Consider the following 24780-nt stretch of genomic DNA (forward strand, 5'->3'; position numbering starts at 1 on the left):
AAAGAAACTGTTATAATCCCAGATTACGACCCACATTTTCATCCATTTCCTTCTCAGGAGTTGTTCTGTACAGCAGTGGAGCTTTTGTGTTTTGCTTTGTTTATTGTTTTGGGTTTATCTGATTTCATTTCAAAGCTTAATGGGAATCATGCTTTTGCTCGGACAATACCGCTTAGAAGTGCCGGACCAAAATACCCACATCTAAAACCACAAATTAGAGCTTTTAAAATTCTTGTATTTTGTTTTGTTCATTGTTTTGGGTTTATTGGATTTCATTTCAAAGTTGAATGCAAATCATGTTTTTGCTCTGACAACACTGCTTTGAAGTAACACACCTAAATACCCACAGCTAAAACCCCAAGCAACCCATAAAATGGACGGTATCCACCAATGGCATACCAGCCTTCTCAAGCTCTTATTTCGTTTCCCAGGTGTCTCTTTTCCTGTGCCACCGGCCCGAGCTCCCCACATATTTCCCACAAAAATAACTCTGCCCCAATTCTGTTAATTGTGGGAGAGCGTAATTGTGGATTCTATCCTTTTTGCCGTGGCGTTGAGGTGTCCCGTCGGCATCGGTCCATTTAAGAGGAGTCTCAGACTCACCATGTCTTGACTGAGATTTACTCTGGACTTCAGACATTCCTTTGCTTTTACATTTCTGGTCTTCATCTCTCATTCTCTGTCGTAGAGGTCCTCACCAAATTGCCAGGCTATGGTTTATTCTCAACCCCACAGAAAATTAACTGGGACTTAGAATATCTAGGGCTTCAATTACCTGTAATTTACCTCAGGATATTGCACTTAGTCAACCTCCATTATTGTCCAAACATTTTTCACAGACAGTTTAAGTAATTCTTTATGCGCGCTTAAAAATAGACCAAACCAAAAAAAGGCTATCGGCTGCATTTTTGGCGTGCGTCTTTAAATAGCCCTTCCCCTGCCCCCTTAGGACTTGCTGACATCTTGCCAGCGCATGTGTCTGAGTGGGCACTGTGGGGTCGTGACCCCTTGTAGATGAGAACATAGTCAGCTTATCTAACAGCGGCTGTCCGAGTCGCTCATGTGTCTGCGTACACATAGACACTCTTGCATACTGTACGAATTCAAACAGTCTGGCCATGTTCACCAACAGACCTGAACTGACACACACACAAACAGGAACCTTCTATGTACACTAACCAACCTGAAAACATAAACAGACACACAATCCTCTTTTGAAACGCTGTATGTTTGAATGTGTGTGTACGTGCGTGTGACCGCGTGTGTATCAAGGAACACAGAGATCGAAACCACCGTCTACGCCTGGAATTTTTCAATGGCAAACATTCTGCCTCCCTGTTTTGACTTTTATATGAACATTTCACTGAGCGTAACTGCAATCTATTACCGTGGTCACGGACAGTGACGAACGTCAAACAGCATATAGCATGTCTCTTTTGCATCCGTTATTTAATCAGGCCTTTCCACTACAATACACCAACCAGCTCCTTTTGAGATATAACCATAGCTTCTAATATGATTAGATTTTCAATTTGAAAAATCTGTATTTTGAGAGGGAGAAATTGGAGACTTTTCCCCCCGAGATCTTCCTTGACGTATAAGGGTGCGTCCCAAATGGCACTGTCACTGAGTGATGCTAGCGGATGGCGCTTAGAGTAATTTTCTGCTCTGTTTTTTTTTTACCTCAGGGCTGCAGCCAAGTCCATTATATCCCACTCTGTCATATTAGCTGTGACAAGAGGGCCTGTCTTGATTTCCATTAAAGTCAGCTATTTTAAAAACTGCATTCCGCTCGCTTAAATGCGTTTCAGAGGGCCCGTCTAAAGCATCTGCGATAGCTCTCTCTTACTCAAATTGTGTGGCCGCTTAAGTTTTGTTGACGTCATCATTATTATAGCACTAGGTCCGACTGGTTGGAAAAGTGCCAAGTCATCGGGGGAGGAGGAGGAGAGGGAAAACCACAAATGGCCACAGAGAACGCTTTAATAGTCACCTCTCTCTCCCATGTTATCAGCACACGCAGACGAGGACTCTCTAAAGTGGAGAATGTTGAGAGGACGCTCTTCACACAAGTCACTATCTAATCTCTGGAGTGCATTTTACATTTAACACCCCTGCTCATCGGGAGTGGTTCGATTCACTGATAGAACGTGACTGGAGAAAAACATATTTTTCTCAAATTTTGTGCACAAATTTGTTTAGATCCCTGTTAGTGAGCATTTCTCCTTCACCAAGATAATCCATCCACCTGACAGGTGTGGCATATCAAGAAGCTGATTTAAACAGCATGGTCATTACACAGGTACACCTTGTGCTGGGGACAATAAATTGACACTCTGAAATGAACAATTTTGTCACGCAAGACAATGCCACAGATGTCTCAAGTTTTGAGGGAGCGTGCAATTGGTATGTTGACTGCAGGAATGTCCACCAAGCTGTTGCCAGATGATGTTAATTTCTCTACCATAAGCATTTTACATTTACATTTTAGTCATTTAGCAGACGCTCTTATCCAGAGCGACTTACAGTAGTGAATGCATACATTTCATTTCATGCATTTTTTTGTTTTTTTGGTTTTTTGTACTGGCCCCCCGTGGGAATCGAACCCACAACCCTGGCTTTGCACACACCATGCTGGTGTTGCAAACACCATGCAAACACCATGCTCTACCAACTGAGCCACAGGGAAGACAGCAGGTTATTTGAACTCTTGTGGGAAGATTCAATAAGCCACATCCAACGACATTTAGAGAATTTGGCAGTAGGTCAAACCGGCCTCATAAGCGCAGATCACGTGTAACCATGCCAGCCCAGGAACTCCACATTTGGTTTCTTTACCTGTAGGATTGTCTGAGACAAGCCATCTGGACAGCTGATGAAACTGAAGACCCACCCCCTTTTGTGGGGAAAAACTAATTCTGATTGGCTGGGCCTGGCTCACCAGTGGGTGGGCCTTGCTCCCAAGTGGTAGGGCCTATGCCCTCACAGGCCCACCCATTGCTGCGCCCCTGCCCAGTCATGTGAAATCCATAGATTATGCCTAATGAGTTTTTCAGTTGACTGATTTCCTTATATGAGCTATAACTCAGTAAAATTGTTGGAATTGTTTTTTACATTTTTGTTCAGTATATATTCAGTAATTATATACACAACTTTCCAGAGGTCTCCACCAACACCTAAATTACAATCTACGGATAAACCACTGTGACCCAATAAAATATAACAGCTCTAGGCAATCTCAGCATATGTTTTTAGGGCTTGAAAATGGAGAGGAAGAAGGGAATACTACTTCTTCGAGATTTGGAGTTCCTCCTCTCCAGGCTTTCTGTTCGGTATTACCCACAGATTTTGCCGTTAGCTCAGTTTTATTTTAATTCTTGTGGGAGGATTCAATAAATTGCAAAGTCGTGAACTGAATAAATTCAAGTATGAAGAAGTATTTTCCCACATGGAGTTTAAGGAAATGCATAATTTATCCATACAGAGCCTCTACATTAGGCTCAGATTGAATCGCCGTTTATATCATTCAAAACATCGGTAGTATAAAAAGAGTGCCGTTACGCTCATAACATACTCGGTGGCACCAGAAGTGTTGGCTGGATATGATTCGTAGGCCTACCCCAGACGGTTTAGTCAAAAATGAGATTTTACTCTGTCTTCTAAGGGCACTTGGGTATTGGAGTTGCGCATAGTGCTGCTATATCAATCGACTTCTGAAAGTTATGAGTTTTCCCCTCAAGAACAAGCCAACAAAATAACCAGAGAAGTAAAAAAAAAAAAGAAGAAATCTACTCATATTTATGCGAGCTGGAGTCTGGCATTTCATGTCTGTACTTTGGGAAGGAACTACAGTCCCATTGCTTGCCCCAGAGCACAATTGGATTTTATTATGGACATTATTTTAGTTGTCAACGTTTTGATAGTGGCTCGTTGTGCACAGCAGGTCCCTTGATATGAGGTTTACTGATTTTATTGAGATACTGAAGTGTCCCTAGGACTGGTGCTGTGAATCTTTATAGAAATATAACGTTGTGCCATAAACTTCAGTAAATCATAAACCATAACTTAAACCCTCATCCTGATTCAGAGCATCAATTTTCTTAAGGCTACAAAAGGTAACTCAAATTTTAAAACTGAAATAGTCCCACTTTAAGTGGAAACTGTGCAGTGTCAATCAGCTGATAATGTGCCACCCTAGACTCTGACTCAACCAATAAACTCATGACTAATCCACCTATTTAATACCATTAATCATATTACATCATGGAAAAGGCATAATTTCTTATCAGATCATAATTTAGTGTATTACCCCCCCCAGATGAACTCAGATTCCTTATGGACTTTATCTAGATCTGTAAGAGTCTGATGGTTATCCGACTGAAAGAAACCACCTGCTCTGAGGGTCTTCCTAATCCAGGGTGATTCACAATGGTTTCATACTCACAATGCCTAATTACGATCTCTAATGGATCGTTTCACATCCACTTTGGTAAATGTGAAACGCCTTCTAAGCTGCGCTGCTCCCCCAGGACTGAAGAGCAGAAGAAATATCAGCCCGCACAGAGAAGCACGAGATTCAACTTTCTAGAGTTTTCCTCATTTAGTTAACACTATCAACGGTTCCCTTTACTGTGGGAATTGTGATCGAATCAATGCAATATTAGCCACTTTCAATGCAACATACAGAAACAAAACAAACTAGGCAAGACAATTTCTTCCCAATTTTGTGATATCCAATTGGTATTTACAGTCTTGTCCCGTCGCTGCAACTCCCGTAGGACTCGGGATGGGCAAAGGTAGAGAGCTATACGTCCTCTGAAACACAAACCTGCCAAGCCGCACTGCTTTTTGACACACTGCTCGCTTAACCTGGAAGCCAGCCGCACCAATGTGTAAAAAAAAAACACTGAACAAATGGTGACCAAGTCAGCGTGCAGCGCCCGGCCCGCCACAGGAGTCGCTAGAGCACGATGGGGTAAGGACGTCCAGACCGGCCAAACCCTCCTTTAACTCGAATGACGCTGGGCCAATTGTGTACCGCTTCATGGATCTCCTGGTCGCGGCCGGCTGCAACGCAGCCCAGGGGTAGCATATTTTGTCTGAGATTCTGTAATAATGGTATGGGAATAATAATGCATTTTATTTTGTAAAGTGGTTTCTTGCATCAAACAACAAAACATTTTTTGGTCACCTCCTTGTCTGAAGGACAAGAGGATAAACAGCTTCATTTCAAGCCCTGCATGTTTTTTCATTGAACACCACACATTGGTTGCTACTGAAGGCTGAAGGAACAGCTTTTTACATGTTATGGGATGCATTTTCTCCATTGTTTTTGATGGTAGGCCACTCTGGTAAGCCTAGATTATGATCATCCACGATAGCGTACTTGACTTAAAGCGGGTACAGCCTCAGTGTTCGTAAGTAAACGCACACTGAAAGTTGCGCAGAATTTTCACAACGTTGAAGTTTGCGCTCAGCAGGCACAGATTAAGCCCAGGACAAAGAAACCCCATTATTGATGGAATTTCGATGCCCTAGCACTACGCAGCTGATTCAAGTAGTCAGTTTGATGAGTTGGTTATTTGAATCACCTGTGTAGTGCTAGGACAAAAAACTAAACAGGGGCCCCAGGCCTATGGGCCGGTTTCACAGGCACAGATTAAGTCTAGTCCTGGAAATTCCATTTCGAATGTTTTTGTTGTTGTCCTGGACTAGGCTTAATCTGTTTCTCGGGGAAACCGGACCAAAACGTTCAGAGTTCTGGGTAAGGGGTCCATTTGAAATTGGGTAGGAAACTGCAAAAGGTATGCTTTTGTCAAGACCTATTAGCGTACGTAGTCAAACGCGCATCACCTGGGACGAAGACATCTTGTGTAGTGAAATCCCCCGCCCATCCTCAGGAGGCCAAACTGAGAGGGCTAGGATGTTCTACCTTCACGCCGTCTTTTTCTGAATGTCACCGTGTTTCATTGGGTTGTTTTTGTTTATCGCTCAGTAATGTCGCGAGTGGTGTCAGAATTCCGTCCCTAGACACGCAATGCCACCTTTTTACAATGCCAGGATCTCAAGACAGACCTCTTGTCCTCTAAACTCGTCCCAGCTATAGCCCAGACACACCGATACCTAACACTACGGCTAATCCTGTGCTACAACTTCTTCACGTGCATGTGTGTGACTGCGTACCGCCGATGCTCAAAGTGGAGTGACGCATTGGGCATCCGAGAAGCTCGGAGGGTTTTATTTTGAGAAGTTCACAAAATGTTGCAGTGAGATCCATTACATTGTTTGTGGGGCATCAAAGATCAGCAGCGTGCTGGAGTGACTTCCTTTTCATGAGAAGTGCACAGAAGAACCGCATGGGTGCTCGTCGACGCAAAGTGAAGAGATTGTATAGTGATGACCCAGCAGAAATGTAACACTGAGGCTGAGCATAACTTTTCACTGCATTGATTCAAAGTTAAGTGGCCATTGCAGTGGCAGAGAATGGCACGATTCAACCATGGTAGTCTCATGATATGAATGTAATAGTTCAGACATTGGGTATGTATGCTTCCATGCAATAAGGAGCTCAGGTGAGAGCATCAAGCAGTGATCAGCCATTCACTCCCTTCAATTGTATTCTCCCTTATCCGACCTCCCTTTTTATCCTCCCATCCGCCTTCCTCGTTTCCAGTTCTATAAGTGATTATTCCGTGGATATGCGGCAACTGGCTTGTCTGGGGATTCATCAGGTGCTGGCATCTAATGCCTCGTAAACATAGCGCCACACTCGCCGATTTAATCACAGCAGTACGCACCAGGCTTCAATATTTACAGCCGCTGTCACAACCGTCCCCATGACCGTCTGATACGAGGACTGTGACTTGTTTGATAGGCATTAAAGCTTCAGACGTTCGAATGGCTCCATGCTGATTCTCTGGGTCAGACGTAGGCTAGGAAAGGTGTGTGACATTGCCCCCCCAGGGGGACTCGGTGGAATTGCAGTTGGAGATGGGACTCGTTGTGGAAAGACATTTTAGTGAATTATAACTGTTCTCTCAGTCAACTTGCTTTGTGAAATAATATTGGATACAAGTTTCTAAAGTTTTATATCGTTTTTGGTGAAAAAATTTGAATATCACTCATTGAGAGAGAGGATCCAGTGTCCCACCATAACACGTCCCCCGTGGGCCATGGTGGCCACAGCTGCTGTGTCGCCGCTGGTCTGTCCCCCGGAAACATGATCCTTTCTGGCTCTGGCCCTGGCCCTGGTTTGGATGACGACAAGCCATGAAGCCAGCCCCGTGATTTACCCCCAATGTGTGTAGCTGTGTGAGATTTCTAAATGGACAGACAACTAGCCATTGTATAGCAGAATTTAGCATCTATCATTGGCGCTGGCTGTGTTGGCAAGACATACAGCTTGTGTTTTAAAAGTCAATAGAGTCCTAAGTGCTTCTCTCGCACATTCTTTAAAATGGAGAGATGAATTGTCCAGTTTGCCGTCCAATTAGAGGTGGCCCTGGTTGTTCGATGGGCTTTATCGGCTGTCTGTGAGCTTGGTTATTTGTTAGCCTTCTAAAAGGACCCAAAATCAATAGGTTCTGTTTTTAGCCATTAAATGATTGAGACTACCCTTTTTGTTTTAATCCATCCATGATGGTGCATTTGGGGATGAATGCTTAAGATCGTTCTGTTTCCAGTCCCGTCCGTGTGAGAAATATGTCTCGATGGCAGACCAGGCGTCCACTAAGCTGTAGACATGTGTCTAAAAATGGCTTCATCCTGTGTGTCATGTGGGTTTGGTTACCTGATGACAACCATGTCAGAGGAGATGCTGTTTCTGTAGCTTTTAGTTAAACGTCACTTGTGGGAGCAGCAAACAAGCGGTGTGTGGACATAACCTTTTTCTAACGTGACATAACCTCACTAGAGGTCGACCGATTTTTATGACTTTTCAACACCGATACCGATTTATTGGAGGACCCCAAAAAAGCCGATACCGATTAATCGGCCGTTTTTAAGTTTTTTTTATGTAATTTTATTTGTAATAATAACAATTACAACAATACTGAATGAACACTTATTTTAACTTAATATAATACATCAAATAAATAATGAAACATGTTCAATTTGGTTTAAATAATGCAAAAACAAAGTGTTGGAGAAGAAAGTAAAAGTGCAATATGTGCCATGTAAGAAAGCTAACGTTTAAGTTCCTTGCTCAGAACATATGAAAGCTGTTGGTTCCTTTTAACCGTAAGGTTGCAAGATTGAATCCCGAGCTGACAAGGTAAAAATCTGTCGTTCTGCCCCTGAACAAGGCAGTTAACCCACCGTTCATAGGCCGTCATTGAAAATAAGAATGTGTTCTTAACTGACTTGCCTAGTTAAATAAAGGCGTAAATCGGACAAATCGGCGTCCAAAAATACCGATTTCCGATTGTTATGAAAACTTGAAATCGGCCTTAATTAATCGGCCATTCTGATTAATCGGTCGACCTCTACTCCTCACCCTCTGCGACGTTCTGAAAACACAGGAAAGTGAAGACAATGTGGAGGATGCCTGCTATAGTAAGTTGCTTTCACCTGTCCAGTCCTTTAATGCCAGTGCAGATATGGAGACCATCTTTGGGGCATTGAGATGCAACCCATATCCTCCTGGCTCCTGACGTAACCAGAATGCAACATAGTCCGCAGCATGAAGCTGAGCACTATGTTCTCAACCTCCCGGTTCCATTTTCACCTGCTGTATATTTATCCACCTTTGCCTATTTTCAGTGCTGCATAGAGACTAAGTGGTTTGCCATGTACTGGCTGCCAGGAAAGGATTGTGGGTAATGGGTAGTGGTGTAACGGACCGTAGTTGATCCGTACGGATCACCCCCACACGGTTCGGCACGCATGTGAACCACAGATCAATTGCAAAGTTTAACCATCATAGTGTGAAATACAGTTTTACTGCCGCTGTTACTTTATAAAGTAATAATTCCCTCAATCTCGACGCAGAGTTGCAGTGAAAAGATAAAGACAAGACGGATGCGTGCTGTGTTTTACTCTGAAGGTTGATTTGATTATTTTTTTAAAGCAGTTGTGTGTTCTGTTCACGTGAACGGGGCATGTTGAATCCCAACGAATCAATCCTAGATGCTCGCGTTGCAAAAAGCAAAGAAGAAAAAAGAAAGCCGTATGATCATGGAAATACATTGAGCGTGGTCACACATTTTTAAAGCGTCATCACCCTGGTGTGTCAGTGATGGGAGCCAACTCAGCCAAGAGACAACAACTTCTCACCGCGGCATTTAAGCAGCCCTTTGCTGCAGAATCAGACCGGACTGAAGCCATCACCACATCTATTGGGATGTTTATCACTGCAGACATGAGGCCATACTCTGTTGTGGAAAACAAAGGGTTTCAAAATATGTTGAATGTTCTTGAGCCACGCTACGAAATCCCCTGGCGCACCCACTTCAGTATGAAGATCGTGCCAGAACTTTATGAACAAGAAAATATCAAAATTGTCGCCGAATTATCCCAGGCATCCTCTGTTGCCCTTACCACAGACGGGTGGACCTCCAGGGCAACGGAAAGCTACGTGACTGTGACCGCTCACCACACCACAGAGGAGTGGGAGATGCGAAGTCCGGTGCTACAGACACGCCCCCTCAGTCATACAGGCACAAATCTGGCGCAGGTACTGCTTGGAGAGCAGTAGCAGAGTGGAAGCTAGAGAGGCCCAATAGCAATATCCCAACCACCACAGATAATGCCAAGAACCAAGTAAATGCACTGATAGAAGCTGGACTGGGGCCACAGATGTGATGTGATCAATTTGCCATCCCAAAGGGGAATCTCAGTGAACCAGATGGACCGCCTCCTTGGGAGGATCAGGAAGGTGGTTTCCTTTTCCCACCGAAGCACAACAGCCGCTCATGTGCTTAAGACCAAGCAAGAAATGTTACAGCTACCGACCCACAAGCTCATACACCATGTCAAAACAAGATGGAACTCCACTTATGACATGTTGGAGAGCCATCTTGAGCAGCAGGCAGCTGTATACTCTGCACTGACAGACAAGACCCTGGAAAAACATAGACATCGTCACCTTGTCTGATGATGACGTGAAAGTGGCAGAGGAGGTCCTCCAGGTGCTCAAACCCCTCAAAATGGTTTCAACCCTATTGAGCACTGAAACTGAACCATCTGTGTCCATGATCCTACCTCTGAAAACAAGGATTCTACAATCCATGGCCTTAAGTGAGGAAGACGGCACCATCACTAGAGATGTCAAGGCTGCCATTAGAGAGGACCTGAACCCCAGATACCCCTCTAATGTACAGGACTACCTTCATAGATGTACTGCACTGGATCCAAGGTTCAAGTCCCTGTCTCACCTAGACCCTGCCCTACACTGGAGGACATACAGTGATCTCACCGCTGAGATTGTGGCCACTGATGAGGTAAAAAAAAAAAAGTATCAGAGTGAATTACTTAAATAATATACTGCAGTCTAATCTTAGTCTATGCTATTGCTATTAGAATCATCCACTTTTTATTTGTAATAATAATGTTTTTTTATAAAATGTTATTGCTACAATTATAGTTCCTATGAAATATGAAAATAAATTGTTCGTTAGATCAATTCATTTTTTTTCTGCAGGGTCAAGCCACAGAGCTGACAGGAGCAGACTCAGAGGCATCTCCTCCACAAAATAATTTGGCCATGAAGGAGCTTTTCAGGGAGACCTTTGTGAGCAAGGACACAGGCAAGACGTTTGCCAACACCATCAAAGAGGAGGTGGCATCCTACAAGGCAGCAAGCGGCATTCCAGTGGATGGTGATCCACTGGCATGGTGGAAAAGCAATGAGTGGAAATACCCTCACATTGCCATGATGGGTAGATGCTACCTGGCTGTGCCTGGCACTTCAGTTCCTAGCGAGAGGGTGTTCTCCACGGCAGGGGACATAGTGACTGCAAAGAGGTCTACCCTCTCCCCAGACAATGTAGACATCCTCATTTTTTTTAAATATAATTTGAAGTTATAAGCTCAGGTCTGCTTTGCTTTGCTTTCTTTAACTTTTTTTTTTATGATGTGGACACAGGCTATGTTTTTCATTCACTATTGTTCAAAGGAAGGTTACATGCCTCATATTGCACTTTAATTTAACAATTGAGAATATAATTTTTTATTTAAAGATTTTATTTAAACATTGAAAAGTTCCTTGCTTTGTTTTCTTTAAGTAATACATGGAAAGCAAAGTTATATTTGTCTCCCTTTTTGTTTTTATGCTGAATTGAAAAATGATCCGATCCGTGACTCAAAACCGTGATCCGAACCGTGACTTTTGTGATCCGTTGCAACACTAGTAATGGGCATTTTCATCTAAAAGGACCCATGAGCACCAATATGTCAATATTTTTGAGAAATTAAGGAATATACTGTGTGTGTGTGTGTGTGTGTGTGTGTGTGCGTGCGCGTACAGTTGAAGTCGGAAGTTTACATACACTTAGGTTGGAGTCATTAAAACTTATGTAAACTTCCGACGTCAACTGTATGTACAGTTGAACAAACTATAGTTTTAAAGTCGGTTAGGGCATCTACTTTGTGCATGACACAAGTCATTTTCCAACAATTGTTTACAGACAGATTATTTCACTTATAATACACTGTATCACAATTCCAGTGGGTCAGAAGTTTACATGCACTAAGTTGACAGTGCCTTTAAACAGCTTGGAAAATTCCAGAAAATTATATCATGGCTTTAGAAGCTTCTGTTAGGCTAATTGACATAATTTGAGTCAATTGGAGGTGTACCTGTGGATGTATTTCAAGGCTTACCTTCAAACTCAGTGCCTCTTTGCTTGACATCATGGGAAAATCAAAAGAAATCCGCCAAGACCTCAGAAAAAAGAATTGTAGACCTCCACAAATCTGGTTCATCCTTGGGAGCAATTTCCAAAGGCCTGAAGGTACCACGTTCATCTGTACAAACAATAGTATGCAAGAATAAACACCATGGGACCATGCAACCGTCATACCACTCAGGAAGGAGACGCGTTCTCTCTCCTAGGTATGAACGTACTTTGGTGCGAAAAGTACAAATCATTCCCAGAACAACAGCAAAGGGCCTTGTGAAGATGCTGGAGAAAAAGTATATTTTGTATCAAGTACAAAAGTATCTATATCCACAGTAAAACGAGTCCTATATCGACATAACCTGAAATGCCGCTCAGCAAGAAAGAAGCCACTGCTCCAAATCTGCCATAAAAAGCCAGACTACGGTTTGCAACTGCACATGGGGACAAAGATGGTACTTTTTGGAGAAATGTCCTCTGGTCTGATGAAATATAAATAGAACTGTTTGGCCATAATGACGACAATCATATTTGGAGGAAAAAGAGCGGTGCTTGTAAGCCGAAGAACACCATCCCAACAGTGAAGCACGAGGTGGCAGCATCATGTTGTGGGGGTGCTTTGCTGCAGGAGGGACTGGTGCACTTCACAAAATAGATGGCATCATAAGGATGGAAAATTATGTGGATATATTGAAGTAACATCTCAAGACATCAGTCAGGAAGTTGAAGCTTGGTCGCAAATGGGTTTTCCAAATGGACAATGACCCCAAGCATACTTCCAAAGTTGTGGCAAAATGGTTTAAGGACAACAAAGTCAAGGTATTGTAGTGGCCATCACAAAGCCCTGACCGCAATCCTATAGAAAATGTGTGGGAGGAACTGAAAAAGCATGTGCGAGCAAGGAGGCCTACAAACCTGACTCAGTTACATCAGCTCTGTCAGGAGGAATGGGCCAAAATTCACCCAAATTATTGTGGGAATCTTGTGTAAGGCTACCCGTAACGTTTGACCCAAGTTAAACAATTTAAAGGCAATGCTACCAAATGCTAATTGAGTGTATGTAAACTTCTGACCCACTGAGAATGTGATGAAAGAAATAAAAGCTGAAATAAATCATTCTCTACTATTATTATGACATTTCACATTCTTAAAATAAAGTGGTGATCCTAACTGACCTAAGATAGGGAATTTTTACTAGGATTAGATGTCAGGAATTGTGAAAAACTGAGTTTAAATGTAAACCTCCGACTTCAACTGTATATACACACAGTACTTGTCAAACGTTTGGACACCTACTCATTCCAGGGTTTTTCTTTATTTGTACAATTTTCTACATTTTAAAATAATAGTGAAGACATCAAAACTATGAAATAACACATGGAATCGTGTAGTAACCAAACAAATGAAATATATTCATTCATATAGCCACCCTTTGCCTTGATGACAGCTTTGCACATTCTTGGTATTCTCTCAACCAGCTTCATGAGGTAGTCACCTGAAGTGCATTTTAAGTTAATTTGTTGAATTTCTTTCCTTATTGCGTTTAAGCTAATCTGTTGTGACAAGGTAGGGGGGTATACAGAAGAAAGCCCTATTTGGTAAAAGACCAAGTCCATATTTTGGCAAGAACAACTCAAATAAGCAAAGAGAAACGACAGTTCATCATTACTTTAAGACATGAAGGTCAGTCAATCCGGAAAATTTCGAAAACTTTGAAAGTTTCTTCAAATGCAGTCGTAAAAACCATGAAGCACTATGATGAAATTGGCTCTCATGATGACTGCCACAGGAATGGAATACCCAGAGTTACCTCTGCTTCAGAGGATAAGTTCATTAGAGTTACCAACCAGAAATTGCAGCCCAAATAATATCTGCACAGAGTTCAAGTAACAGACATCTCAACATCAACTGTTCAGAGGAGACTGCGTGAATCAGGCCTTCATGGTCGAATTGCTGCAAAGAAACTACTATAAAAGGACACTAATAAGAAGAAGAGACTTGCTTGGGCCAAGAAACACGAGCAATGGTGTCCTTTTAGAGTGTGCAAAGCTGTCATCAAGGAAAAGGGTGGCTATTTGAAGAATCTCAAATATAAAATATATTTTGATTTGTTTAACACTTTTTTTGGTTACTACATGATTCAGTATGTGTTATTTCATAGTTTTGATGTCTTCACTATTATTTTACATTTTAGAAAATGTAAAAAAATCAAGAATAACCCTTGAATGAGTAGGTGTTCTAAAACTTTTGTCCGGTAGTGTAATTCCATTACCAGATGTAAATCCTCTTCACCCTACTTTAGTTCAATAACCTAAATACAGTTTGGTATGCATTTAAATGTAAAAAAAAAAATATGGTCAGAACTTAACTCCGTCACCGTGGAATTGCCCTAATGTTTGAATTTTGTCTACTACTTAACCCTAGTTTAAGTAAACCGTTTCAAATAGTGATCTACCAGATTTTGCTGTTTTACAGCCTCAAATACATTACTCTATGGCTCACAATATATTCAAGCAGATTACAGATTCAAGAAGCACCGCTGTAGTGGTGAGGATCTCGGTGTAGACAGCCGTCTGAGACATTGCTGTAAAGCTGCCAGCATGGAGAAGAGTGGCGTGACCCCAACCATTACTCGAGTCAACGCACAAGGCAGTATCCCCATTTACTTCAAAAGGAGTTTGTTTTCAACGTATCCCTATAAGCATGCTAATAAAAGAGGGCAATTATCAGCAGTTTGGGGAAACCTTTGCTGAGCCTCTCAGCTTGCATACTGATGAAAAGGACCAGCATGCAGACCTAGGTTACAATACTGTCATACTGATGAATAGGACCAGCATGCAGACCTAGGTTACAATACTGTCATACTGATGAAAAGGACCAGCATGCAGACCTAGGTTACAGTAGCATGGCAAAAAAGGTTTGTTTTTCTCATTTCTCTGTAGATGTATTTACTTTGACAAATAGGATTTATGGATTCTAGTTTACTCTGGGATTGGATATATTTAAAGGTTCCGATCACTGACTTTTCTCTGTAATTTAGCTCGGGGGGAAAAAACACTTTGCTTTGATTGGAAAAGTTTGAGGGCACTAAATGGTTCTGTGGCTGCTGTCCTCGTGACAATTCTGTGCCCTCTGCCTAGTAATGTCTCTCTGTGGCTAACCTAATCATCTGTGTCACAACTGCTAACTTGTGCATTTGTAAACAAAACGTTTACAAGGCTTGTAATTTAATGCATTACTGTGCGTTGCCTTATGTTTAGCTTCTTTGTGACAATCTCTTATTGTAAATGGTTGGCTATAAATAATGGTGTGATGGTGTTTTATAGTAGTTGTCCTGTCTTTGGCATCATTAAATTGAAGACTGTTATTTTATCAAATAAATTCTCTGTAATCATTATTACGTGATTAAACTAATCATGTCAATGTAATTAACTAGGAAGTCGGGGCACCAAGGAAAATATTCAGATTACAAAGTTATAATTTTCCTAATAACTTTTCAAATATTTTAATATCTGATCAATTAGTCTTCGAATTAATTAATTATTCTTTACCTCACATTAGTCTCATTCCAAACGTTTGTTGTTGGTTATCTGCACGAACCCAGCCTTTACTATGAATCATCCATACATCAATTGTCTTAATCATTTATTTACTAACTAACTAAATAATCACAGAAATGCATAAACAAACAAACAGTAGATATGGTTACAAGGAAATGATAGGCCACTAGGGAACCTCCCCTAAGCCGATATGACAGCTTGGTGGACAAAGGGAAGTGGGTGTGGACTGAGAAGGGCGGGAATTACAAGAGTCACTACACAGTTGATAATCATATTAATTGAAATGCTATTGCACATGAACACTCACTCATAAGGGAATAATTGCAATCAATATATATTTACGCTCAGTGTGTCGTCGTGATCTCTGTTGGAATCGTCCGTCCTTCTGTTGGAAAGTTCATCTGATCGTGGTCACACCCCTGAGTCAATACTTTGTAGAAGCACCTTTGGCAACGATTGCAGCTGTGTGTCTTTCTAGGTAAGGCTCTAAGAGCTTTGCATGCCTGGATTGTACAATATTAGCCCATTTGTTATTTTTGAAAATTCTTCAAGCTCTGTCAAGTTGATTTGTTGATCATTGCTAGACAACCATTTTCATGTCTTGACTTTAGATTTTCAAGCCGATTTTAAATCAAAATTTGAACTAGTGAATTTCAGGCACAGGAGCAGTCATTGTCGTTTCCTCTTCGGCAACTGAGTTAGGAAGAATGCCTGCATATTTGTAGTGACTGGGTGCATTGATACACCATCCAAAGCCTACAGTAATTAATAACTTCACCATGCTCGAAGGAATATTCAGCATCTTAAAAGAAATTCTAATATTCACATCTACCAATCGGTGCCCTTCTTTGCAAGGCATTGAAAAACTGTGCTGGTCTTTGGGTGAATCTGTGTTTTGAAATTCACTACTCGATTTGAGGTGCCGCATAGATATTTGTAAGTGGGGTACAGAGATGGGGTAGTCATTCAAAAATCATGTTAACCACTATTATTGGACACTGAATGAGTCCATGCAACTTATTATGCAAATTAAGCACATTTTTACTCCTGAACTTATTTAGGCTTGCCATAACAAAGGGGTTGAATACTTGTTCACTGAAGACATTTCAGCTTTTAATTTGTTATACATTTCTAAAATGTTCTACAAACAGAATTCCACTTTGACATTATGGGTTATTGTAAAGGTGTGTGAATACTTTCTGAAGGCACCGTACTTATATACAGTCATGGTCAAAAGTTTTGAGAATGACACAAATACTCATTTTCACAAAGTCTGCTGCCTCTGTATGATGGCAATTTTCATATACTCCAGAATGTTATGAAGAGTGATCAGATGAATTGCAATTAATTGCAAAGTCCCTCTTTGCCATGCAAATGAACTGAATCCCCAAAAAAACATTTCCACTGAATTTCAGCCCTGCCACAAAAGGACCAGCTGACATCATGTCAGTGATTCTGTCGTTAACACAGGTGTGAGTGTTGACGAGGACAAGGCTGGAGATCACTCTGTCATGCTGATTGAGTTCGAATAACAGACGGGAGGCTTCAAAAGGAGGGTGGTGCTTGGAATCATTGTTCTTCCTCTGTCAACCATGGTTACCTGCAAGGAAACACATGCCGTCATCATTGCTTTGCACAAAAAGGGCTTCACTGGCAAGGATATTGCTGCCAGTAAGATTGCACCTAAATCAACCATTTATCGGATCATCAAGAACTTCAAGGAGAGCGGTTCAATTGTTGTGGAGAAGGCTTCAGGGCGCACAAGAAAGTCCAGCAAGTGCCAGGACTGTCCCCTAAAGTTCATTCAGCTGCGGGATCGGGGCACCACCAGTACAGAGCTTGCTCAGGAATGGCAGCAGGCAGGTGTGAGTGCATCTGCACACACAGTGAGGCGAAGACTTTTGGAGGATGGCCTGGTGTCAAGAAGGGCAGCAAAGAAGCCACTTCTCTCCATGAAAAACATCAGGGACAGACTGATATTCTGCAAAAGGTACAGGGATTGGACTGCTGAGGACTGGGGTAAAGTCGTTTTCTCTGATGAATCCCCTTTCTGATTGTTTGGGGCATCTGGAAAAAAGCTTGTCCGGAGAAGACCAGGTGAGCGCTACCATCAGTCCTGTGTCATGCCAACAGCTAAGCATCCTGAGACCATTCATGTGTGGGGTTGCTTCTCAGTCAAGGGAGTGGGCTCTCACAATTTTGCCTAAGAACTCAGCCATGAATAAAGAATGGTACCAACGCATCCTCCAAGAGCAACTTCTCCCAACCATCCAGGAACAGTTTGGTGACGAGCAATGCCTTTTCCAGCATGATGGAGCACCTTGCCATAAGGCAAAAGTGATAACTAAGTGGCTCGTGGAATAAAACATCGATATTTTGGGTACAGGGCCAGGAAACTCCCCAGACCTTAATCCCATTGAGAACTTGTGGTCAATCCTCAAGAGGCGGGTGGACAAACAAAAACCCACAAATTCTGACAAACTCCAAGCATTGATTATGCAAAAATGGACTGCCATCAGTCAGGATGTGGCCCAGAAGTTAATTGACAGCATGCCAGGGTGGATTGCAGAGGTCTTGAAAAAGAAGGGTCAACACTGCAAATATTGACTCTTTGCATCAACTTCATCTAATTGTCAATAAAAGCCCTTGACACTTATTGAAATGCTTGTAATTATACTTCAGTATTCCATATTAACATCTGACAAAATATCTAAAGACACTGAGGCAGCAAACTTTGTGAAATTAATATTAATATTTGTGTCATTCTTAACTTTTGGCCACGACTGTACACACATGCATTAAAAAAATGTGTACACACATACACAAACATACTCGTACGTGCACACACACACCAACTCTCGCCTTTGTCGGGTAAGGCCTGAACTTTCCAACAGGGCCTTTTTCCATATCAATCATGGATAAGAGTATTTTCAGAGCTGATTCATCACCCGTCATGTACAGCATTAAGGAATTACATTTGGTGTATGTTTGGTACAGGTACATACGGTAGAGTTAAGTAGCTATACTGTTGGCCTGTACCATTTATCAGTCCCTTATCATGATGTTATGCCAGTGTGACGGCGTGGCCATTGAGTAACATAAAAAAAAAACATATAGGAGACACTCAAAGGGAATATCTCATACAAAGGTGATATTTTGCTCCATATCTTACTAAACTAAGGCTAAGTTCTGCCAGGGATTTTCGGAGGAAGATACCTACCCTATTGTTGTAAGTTGCAAATTGCCTAATTTTAAAAGTAAGGTTAGCTTTGTTTCCAGTCAACAGTGAGGCAGGGAGGATGCATAAAGACGTGCCAGATCTGAGGTACACTAATTGATTTTGATTTGCCCGTCAGCCGCGAGCTCAACGCTCCACAAGTGAACCAGTTTGTTTCTGCCCGTCCCTCTGTTTGGCGCTCTGTCATAACTAGTTATGTATCTGTAGATCTAACTTGTGACAGAGCCCTTGTGCTCAGTGATGCAGGAAGTAGATTTTCTTTGTCTGGTCTTTTGTGTGATGGCCTATAATATTATGCAATATTTATAGATTAGTTGATTTATAAATTCAGTTATCCATGTATAATATATTTTCAGTGCTTCAAGTTGAATTTATATTATCATCCACATAGTTGCTAAAATTCATGGATATTTATTTTATTACCTCCAATAAATTAGATTTTTTTTTAAACCTAAAAAAATATTATGTCCCCCTGGGAAATGAGCTGCACAACTCAAGGGGGTTTCCTCATACAATATAGATTAAAGGAAGGAAAATGAAAATGTTTCACATTCCACGACTACGTGCTTGTGATACTCGAATCCAGGAGCTACTCTGTAGAGATACAGCTACCCTAGCTACTATTAGGACTGGTGTCCAGCCGAGCAGTAATCCACCTGATTCAGAAGTCAAGAAAACGACAAAGAAGAATGAATGTTCATTTTAGGCTACAAGTCGTGTTGAGCCTGGCACAAAACTGGGGCAATGTTAATTCTGCTGCCTTTAACACCAATGGGAGGAATGCATGTTGGAACTATTTGAGGAAATTAGGTCTGTTTTTACAACCGCACTACTTTTTGTAATCAAAATGTCCCCCTTAGAGACTTTAGTTTTTGAGTCAGACTCTCAAGTTATTTCTGATGGAAAACTTTTGAGGTCCAGTATATGTATTATCCATTTCACAAATGCACATTGGCAGTTCACATGGCATGACAAACTGCATTGCACCAGGTAATGTGAAAGAGAAGTAGGATTTCTGTTTCTCTGAGGGCTTTACAGTGGGTAATAATCGAACCTCTGTCTCTGATTCCTTTATTCCAGGAAAGTGTACCCAGCGACGGTAGAACTGTTAGGAGAACTCTTCAACATGAATACAGGTATGTGATAGGCCTGTTTTAAACACCATGCAACACATGCACACACAAGCGCACACACTAGGATGTTGAACTCAAGGCATTGCGCATATCCATGTTTGTTGACATTTGCCAGCTGTTGAGTACTGCTTGCTGCCGGAGTTGCTTGTCATCGTTTTTTATTTTTATTTCAACCAACTCATTTCATTTGAAGATTCAGATTGAAGCAAGTTCGCAAAAGACCTCTTTTTTACTTTTTTACTAACAAATTTTCTGTTTGAAGACTTTTAGAGCTGTTAGAGTATTGACATCTTGTTAGCATTAGCCTAGCATTCAGAAAAGTTTTGAATGAAGGACGGCCTGATTCCAGTCTTGATCAATTAAACGTATAGAGCAAAGGTAGCCAACCTTCCTCCTGGAGAGCTACTCTCCTGCAGGGTTTCACTCCGACCCTGCTCTAACAAACCCAACCCTACCAATCAGCTCCTCACAGGACCTTGTGTGACAACAGGATTGAAGCAAAAGCCCCCCCCAATAGCTCTCCAGGAGGAGTGACGGACACCCCTGCTCTATAATGTAGATGCATAGAGGCATTACACATATATTGCATTGCTTTATGGTCTAGTTATACACCCACGTAATTCCTCTCATTCATAAATCGGCCTCTAATTCATAAATCGGCCTCTAAATCTCCATCTTAAACTTGGCCAGCATCCCAAAATGTATAGAGTATTTCATTACAGTAGCTATGATGACAAATCCTTCACTTAGTGTTATTACACTCCTACGCCCTCTGTTACTCTGCCAATGAATGTCTGGATTTGTTCCTGCTATGGTAATTGTTCACAGCACAAGACCTATCGTGGTGCCAATAGTCTCCGCACAATCTAGAATACTCTTATCAAGTCCGCCAGGCATATGCCCTCATTAAGTTTCCATGACATTGCAATCAGAGTTTTGCTCCAGCTTTGGTAAATGTTTACATCACGAGTTATTGAGTCACTGAACATTCCACAGTGTTTGCCTACAGAACGTTGCCTTCGAAATGGCAGGGTGCGCTGAAACATTTTGCATGCGGAGTGATTCTGTGCCCTCTTGGAGAAATGAACAGCGTTTCATTACTCCCACGTCGATGACCAAGCAAGCATGAACATTAATCTGCGCTGAGGTCACAGTTCATATGAAGTAGGAAGGGGGACTTTTAATGACTGTGTGTTTACTGCATGCCTGAATCGACCAGAATGTAAACAAACACAAAATCGGTTAAGATAGGTTTTGGTGATGATTGTTATAGAATCTCGTTTATAGTTTTAGTTCTATTCAGTATTGACAACCTAAGAGAGTAGACACACAGAGAATCATATGTCAGTTTTAAAGGTAGAGTCAGCAATATGACCTCACAGTGGGCAACTTCCTGCTGGCAGACAAACAACAACACTGTGTATGGCATCATATTGCCGAGTCCACATTGCTGTGTAACTATAGGATACTATGACGTATGTCAGTACAGACGATTCCCTCCATCCATCTTGACATGAGCCGTCATCCTCCTCCCGTCCCCCATTTGCTTATGAGAATGGGGCCATTGTAATGCATGTGCTTTGCCTTCTCTTTCCTGGGGTGCTTTGGCTTGTGCGTATATGTGTGTGCACTGCTTTCTGCTGCTGTGGCTGCTGGCTGTGCTTTCTCAGATAGCGGAGGACGCACTCGCAAAAGCGCCGCCTTGCTAGTCACTCGCTCCAACATGAAGCGGGTCCAGAGTGTCCCGAATCTGGCTACAGGTACTAAACACACACACACACACACACACACACACACACACACACACACACACACACACACACACACACACACACACACACACACACACACACACACACACACACACACCAACAACAAACACACACACACACACACACACACACACACCAACAACAAAACACACACACACACACCAACAACAACAACAACAAAACATACACACACACCAACAACAAAACACACACACACACACCAACAAAACACACACACACACACACACACACATACACAGGCCTGTACAGACTATCATTGAGTCACACTGATGTTGAAGGGGGTAAGTGAAGGCCATGCTAACAAAGTCAATCAGTGCAACTTTTGACTATACGCAAATAATGCAGTGCATTCGGGAAGGATTCAGACCCCTTGAATCTTTCCACATTTTTCTTACGTTACAGCATTCTAAAATTGATTAAATATTTTAAAAAATTGTCATCAATCTACACACAATACCCCACAATGACAAAGCGAAAACAGGTTGTTAGAATGTATTTTTTTGCAAATGTATTAAAAATATGAGACTCGAAATTGAGCTCAGGTGCATCCTGTTTCCATTGATCATCCTTGAGATGTTTCTACAACTTGATTGGAGTCCACTGTGGTAAATTCAATTGATTGGAAATGATTTGGAAAGGCAAACACCTGTTCGTAGAGCTCTGAGACAGGATTGTGTCGAGGCACAGATCTGGGGAAGAGTACCAAAACATTTCTGCAGCATTGAAGGTCCCCAAGAACACAGTGGCCTCCACCATTCTTAAATGAAAAAAGTTTGGAATCACCAAGAATCTTCCTAGAGCTGGCCGCCCGACCAAACTGAGCAATCGGGGGAGAATGGCCTTGGTCAGGGAGGTAACCAAGAACCCAATGGTCACTCTGACAGAGCTCCAGAGTTCCTCTGTGGTAATGGGAGAACCAATCAGGCCTTTATGGTAAAGTGGCCAGACGGAAGCCATTCCTCAGTAAAAGGCACATAACAGATGGCTTGGAGTTTGCCAAAAGGCACCTAAAGGACTATCAGACCATGGGGAACCAGATTCTCTGGTCTGATGAAACCAACATTGAACTCTTTGGCCTTGATGCCAAATGTCACGTTTGAAGTAAACCTGGAACTATCCCTACGGTGAAGGATGGTGGCAGCCTCATCCTGTGGGGATGTTTTTCAGCGGCAGGGACTGGGAGACTAGTCAGGGTTGAGGGAAAGATGAACGGAGCAAAGTACAGAGAGATCCTTGATGAAAACCTGCTCCAGAGCGCTCAGGACCTCAGACTGAGGTGAAGGTTTATCTTCCAACAGGACAACGACCCTAAGCACACAACCAAGACAACGTAGGAGTGGCTTCGGGACAGGTCTCTGAATGTCCTTGAGTGGCCCAGCCATAGCCCGGGCTTAAAATAGCTGTGCAGCGACGCTCCCCATCCAACCTGACAGAGCTTGAGAGGATCTGCACAGAAGATTGGGAGAAACTCCCCAAATACAGGTGTGCCAAGCTTGTAGAGTCATACCCAACAAGACTCTTGGCTGTAATCTCTGCCAAAGGTGCTTCAACAAAGCACTGAATAAAGGCTCTGAATACTTATGTAAATATGATATTTCCATTATTTATTTTGCACATTTGAAAAAATTATTAACCTACTTTTGCTTCGTCATTATGGGGTATTGTGTGTAGATTGAAGTAAAAAACAACATTTTAATCAATTTTAGAATAAGGCTGTAACATAACAATGTGGAAAAAGTTGAGGTGTCCGAAATACTTTCTGAATGCACTGTAATTGAGTAAATTACTGTAACAGTTGTTAATTTTGTTAATAACCCATACCATTCTATTTAATAGATTCCTTCGTGGGGTTTCATGTTCTATCAAGACATAAAATGGCCCCTTTGTTTAAATGTTGTCTTTTCTTCCACCTCATCCCTTCCACTGCCCTGACATCATTTACTTCCTGTTGCTTTCATTTGTCTTACTCCCTGTGACAACCGTCGTTTGTCATCCTCCGGGACCAGCGTCCTTCTCACTATCTGTCACTCTGATTCCTCTCCTTTATCCTCTGCAATCATTCAATATCACTCTCTTTTCCTCCCCCTTTGTTCTCTTTTCATTCCTCTGAGAAACTAGATGGTTCCTGTCAGTTTCTCAGAGCTTTGCTGTGATTGGGTAAGACTGGGCTCTGTTCGAGTCGAGGGAATTCCCAACGTGCTTTGCAGCGGATGTGTGCACTGTATAAGGTTGGGCGTGACCGATTTTAGAAATTGTACTGTGGTGGCTCGAAACCATGGCAACACAGACTCTCTCTTACCACTCTTTTGGCTCTGAGCTTAGATCTAGTGGGAAACAGACAGGGATTTTTTATTTATTTTATTTTATTTTATTTCACCTTTATTTAACCAGGTAGGCAAGTTGAGAACAAGTTCTCATTTACAACTGAGACCTGGCCAAGATAAAGCAAAGCAGTGTGACACAGACAACACAGTTACACATGGAGTAAACAAACAAGCCAATAACACAATAAACAAGTCAATGATACAGTAGAAAAACAAAAGTCTATATACAGTGTGTGCAAAAGGCATGAGGAGGTAGGCAATAAATAGGCCATAGGAGCAAATAATTACAATTTAGCAGGTTAACACTGGAGTGATAAATGAGCATATGAAGATGTGCATGTAGAGAGCATATGAAGATGTGCATGTAGAGATACTGGTGTGCAAAAAGAGCAGAAAAGTAAATTAAAATAAAAACAGTAAGGGGATGAGGTAGGTAGATAGGGTGGGCAATGTACAGATGGGCTATGTACAGCTGCAGCGATCGGTTAGCTGCTCAGATAGCTGATGTTTAAAGTTGGTGAGGGAAATAAGGGGGATGTTGTGTGTTTTGTCTTTGATTTTAATCTTCATGGACTGACATCAAACACACATATTGCTTGTGAGGGTATTGGTATTGCATAGTCTAAAGCAGGGTTCCCCAACTGGTGGTCTGCGGGCCAAATCTTGCCTGCAAGCAGTATTATTAGGCCCCCCTCACCAATTAATTATGATTTATTTTTTTTATTAAAGAAGGAAGTTACACTACCTAAATAATGCTATAGTTACATTTTAACTTCATTCACGAGGCGAGTGAATGCAGAAGACAGTCAGCTAAAGCAGGTAGCGGACCGTTTTGGGGTGCTGAAATGTAAAGCTGCCACCGCAGCGCAATCAATAGGAGGTGAACAGCGCCAGG

At 42.0% G+C, this 24780-nt stretch overlaps 1 protein-coding gene across 9 annotated transcripts in view; it reads left to right on the forward strand.

Annotated features, from left to right (window-relative positions):
• LOC106609914 (sorbin and SH3 domain-containing protein 2) overlaps positions 1-24780 on the forward strand; it is a 93038-nt gene that overhangs the window by 26042 nt on the left and 42216 nt on the right. For 7 of the 9 annotated variants that reach the window (XR_006770771.1, XM_045722673.1, XM_045722670.1 and 4 more), the window contains 2 exons: positions 19716-19771; positions 21439-21528. Coding sequence is in view for 8 of the 9 variants with exons in the window: in XM_045722673.1 (XP_045578629.1) it covers positions 19762-19771; positions 21439-21528 (100 nt within the window). In the remaining variant the exon portion in view is untranslated. The remainder of the gene's footprint in view (positions 1-19715; positions 19772-21438; positions 21529-24780) is intronic. The other 2 variants (XM_045722676.1, XM_045722677.1) reach the window with 1 other exon arrangement.

This window comes from Salmo salar, chromosome ssa08 (assembly GCF_905237065.1).
Source record: "Salmo salar chromosome ssa08, Ssal_v3.1, whole genome shotgun sequence".
Taxonomy (NCBI): Eukaryota; Metazoa; Chordata; class Actinopteri; order Salmoniformes; family Salmonidae; genus Salmo; species Salmo salar.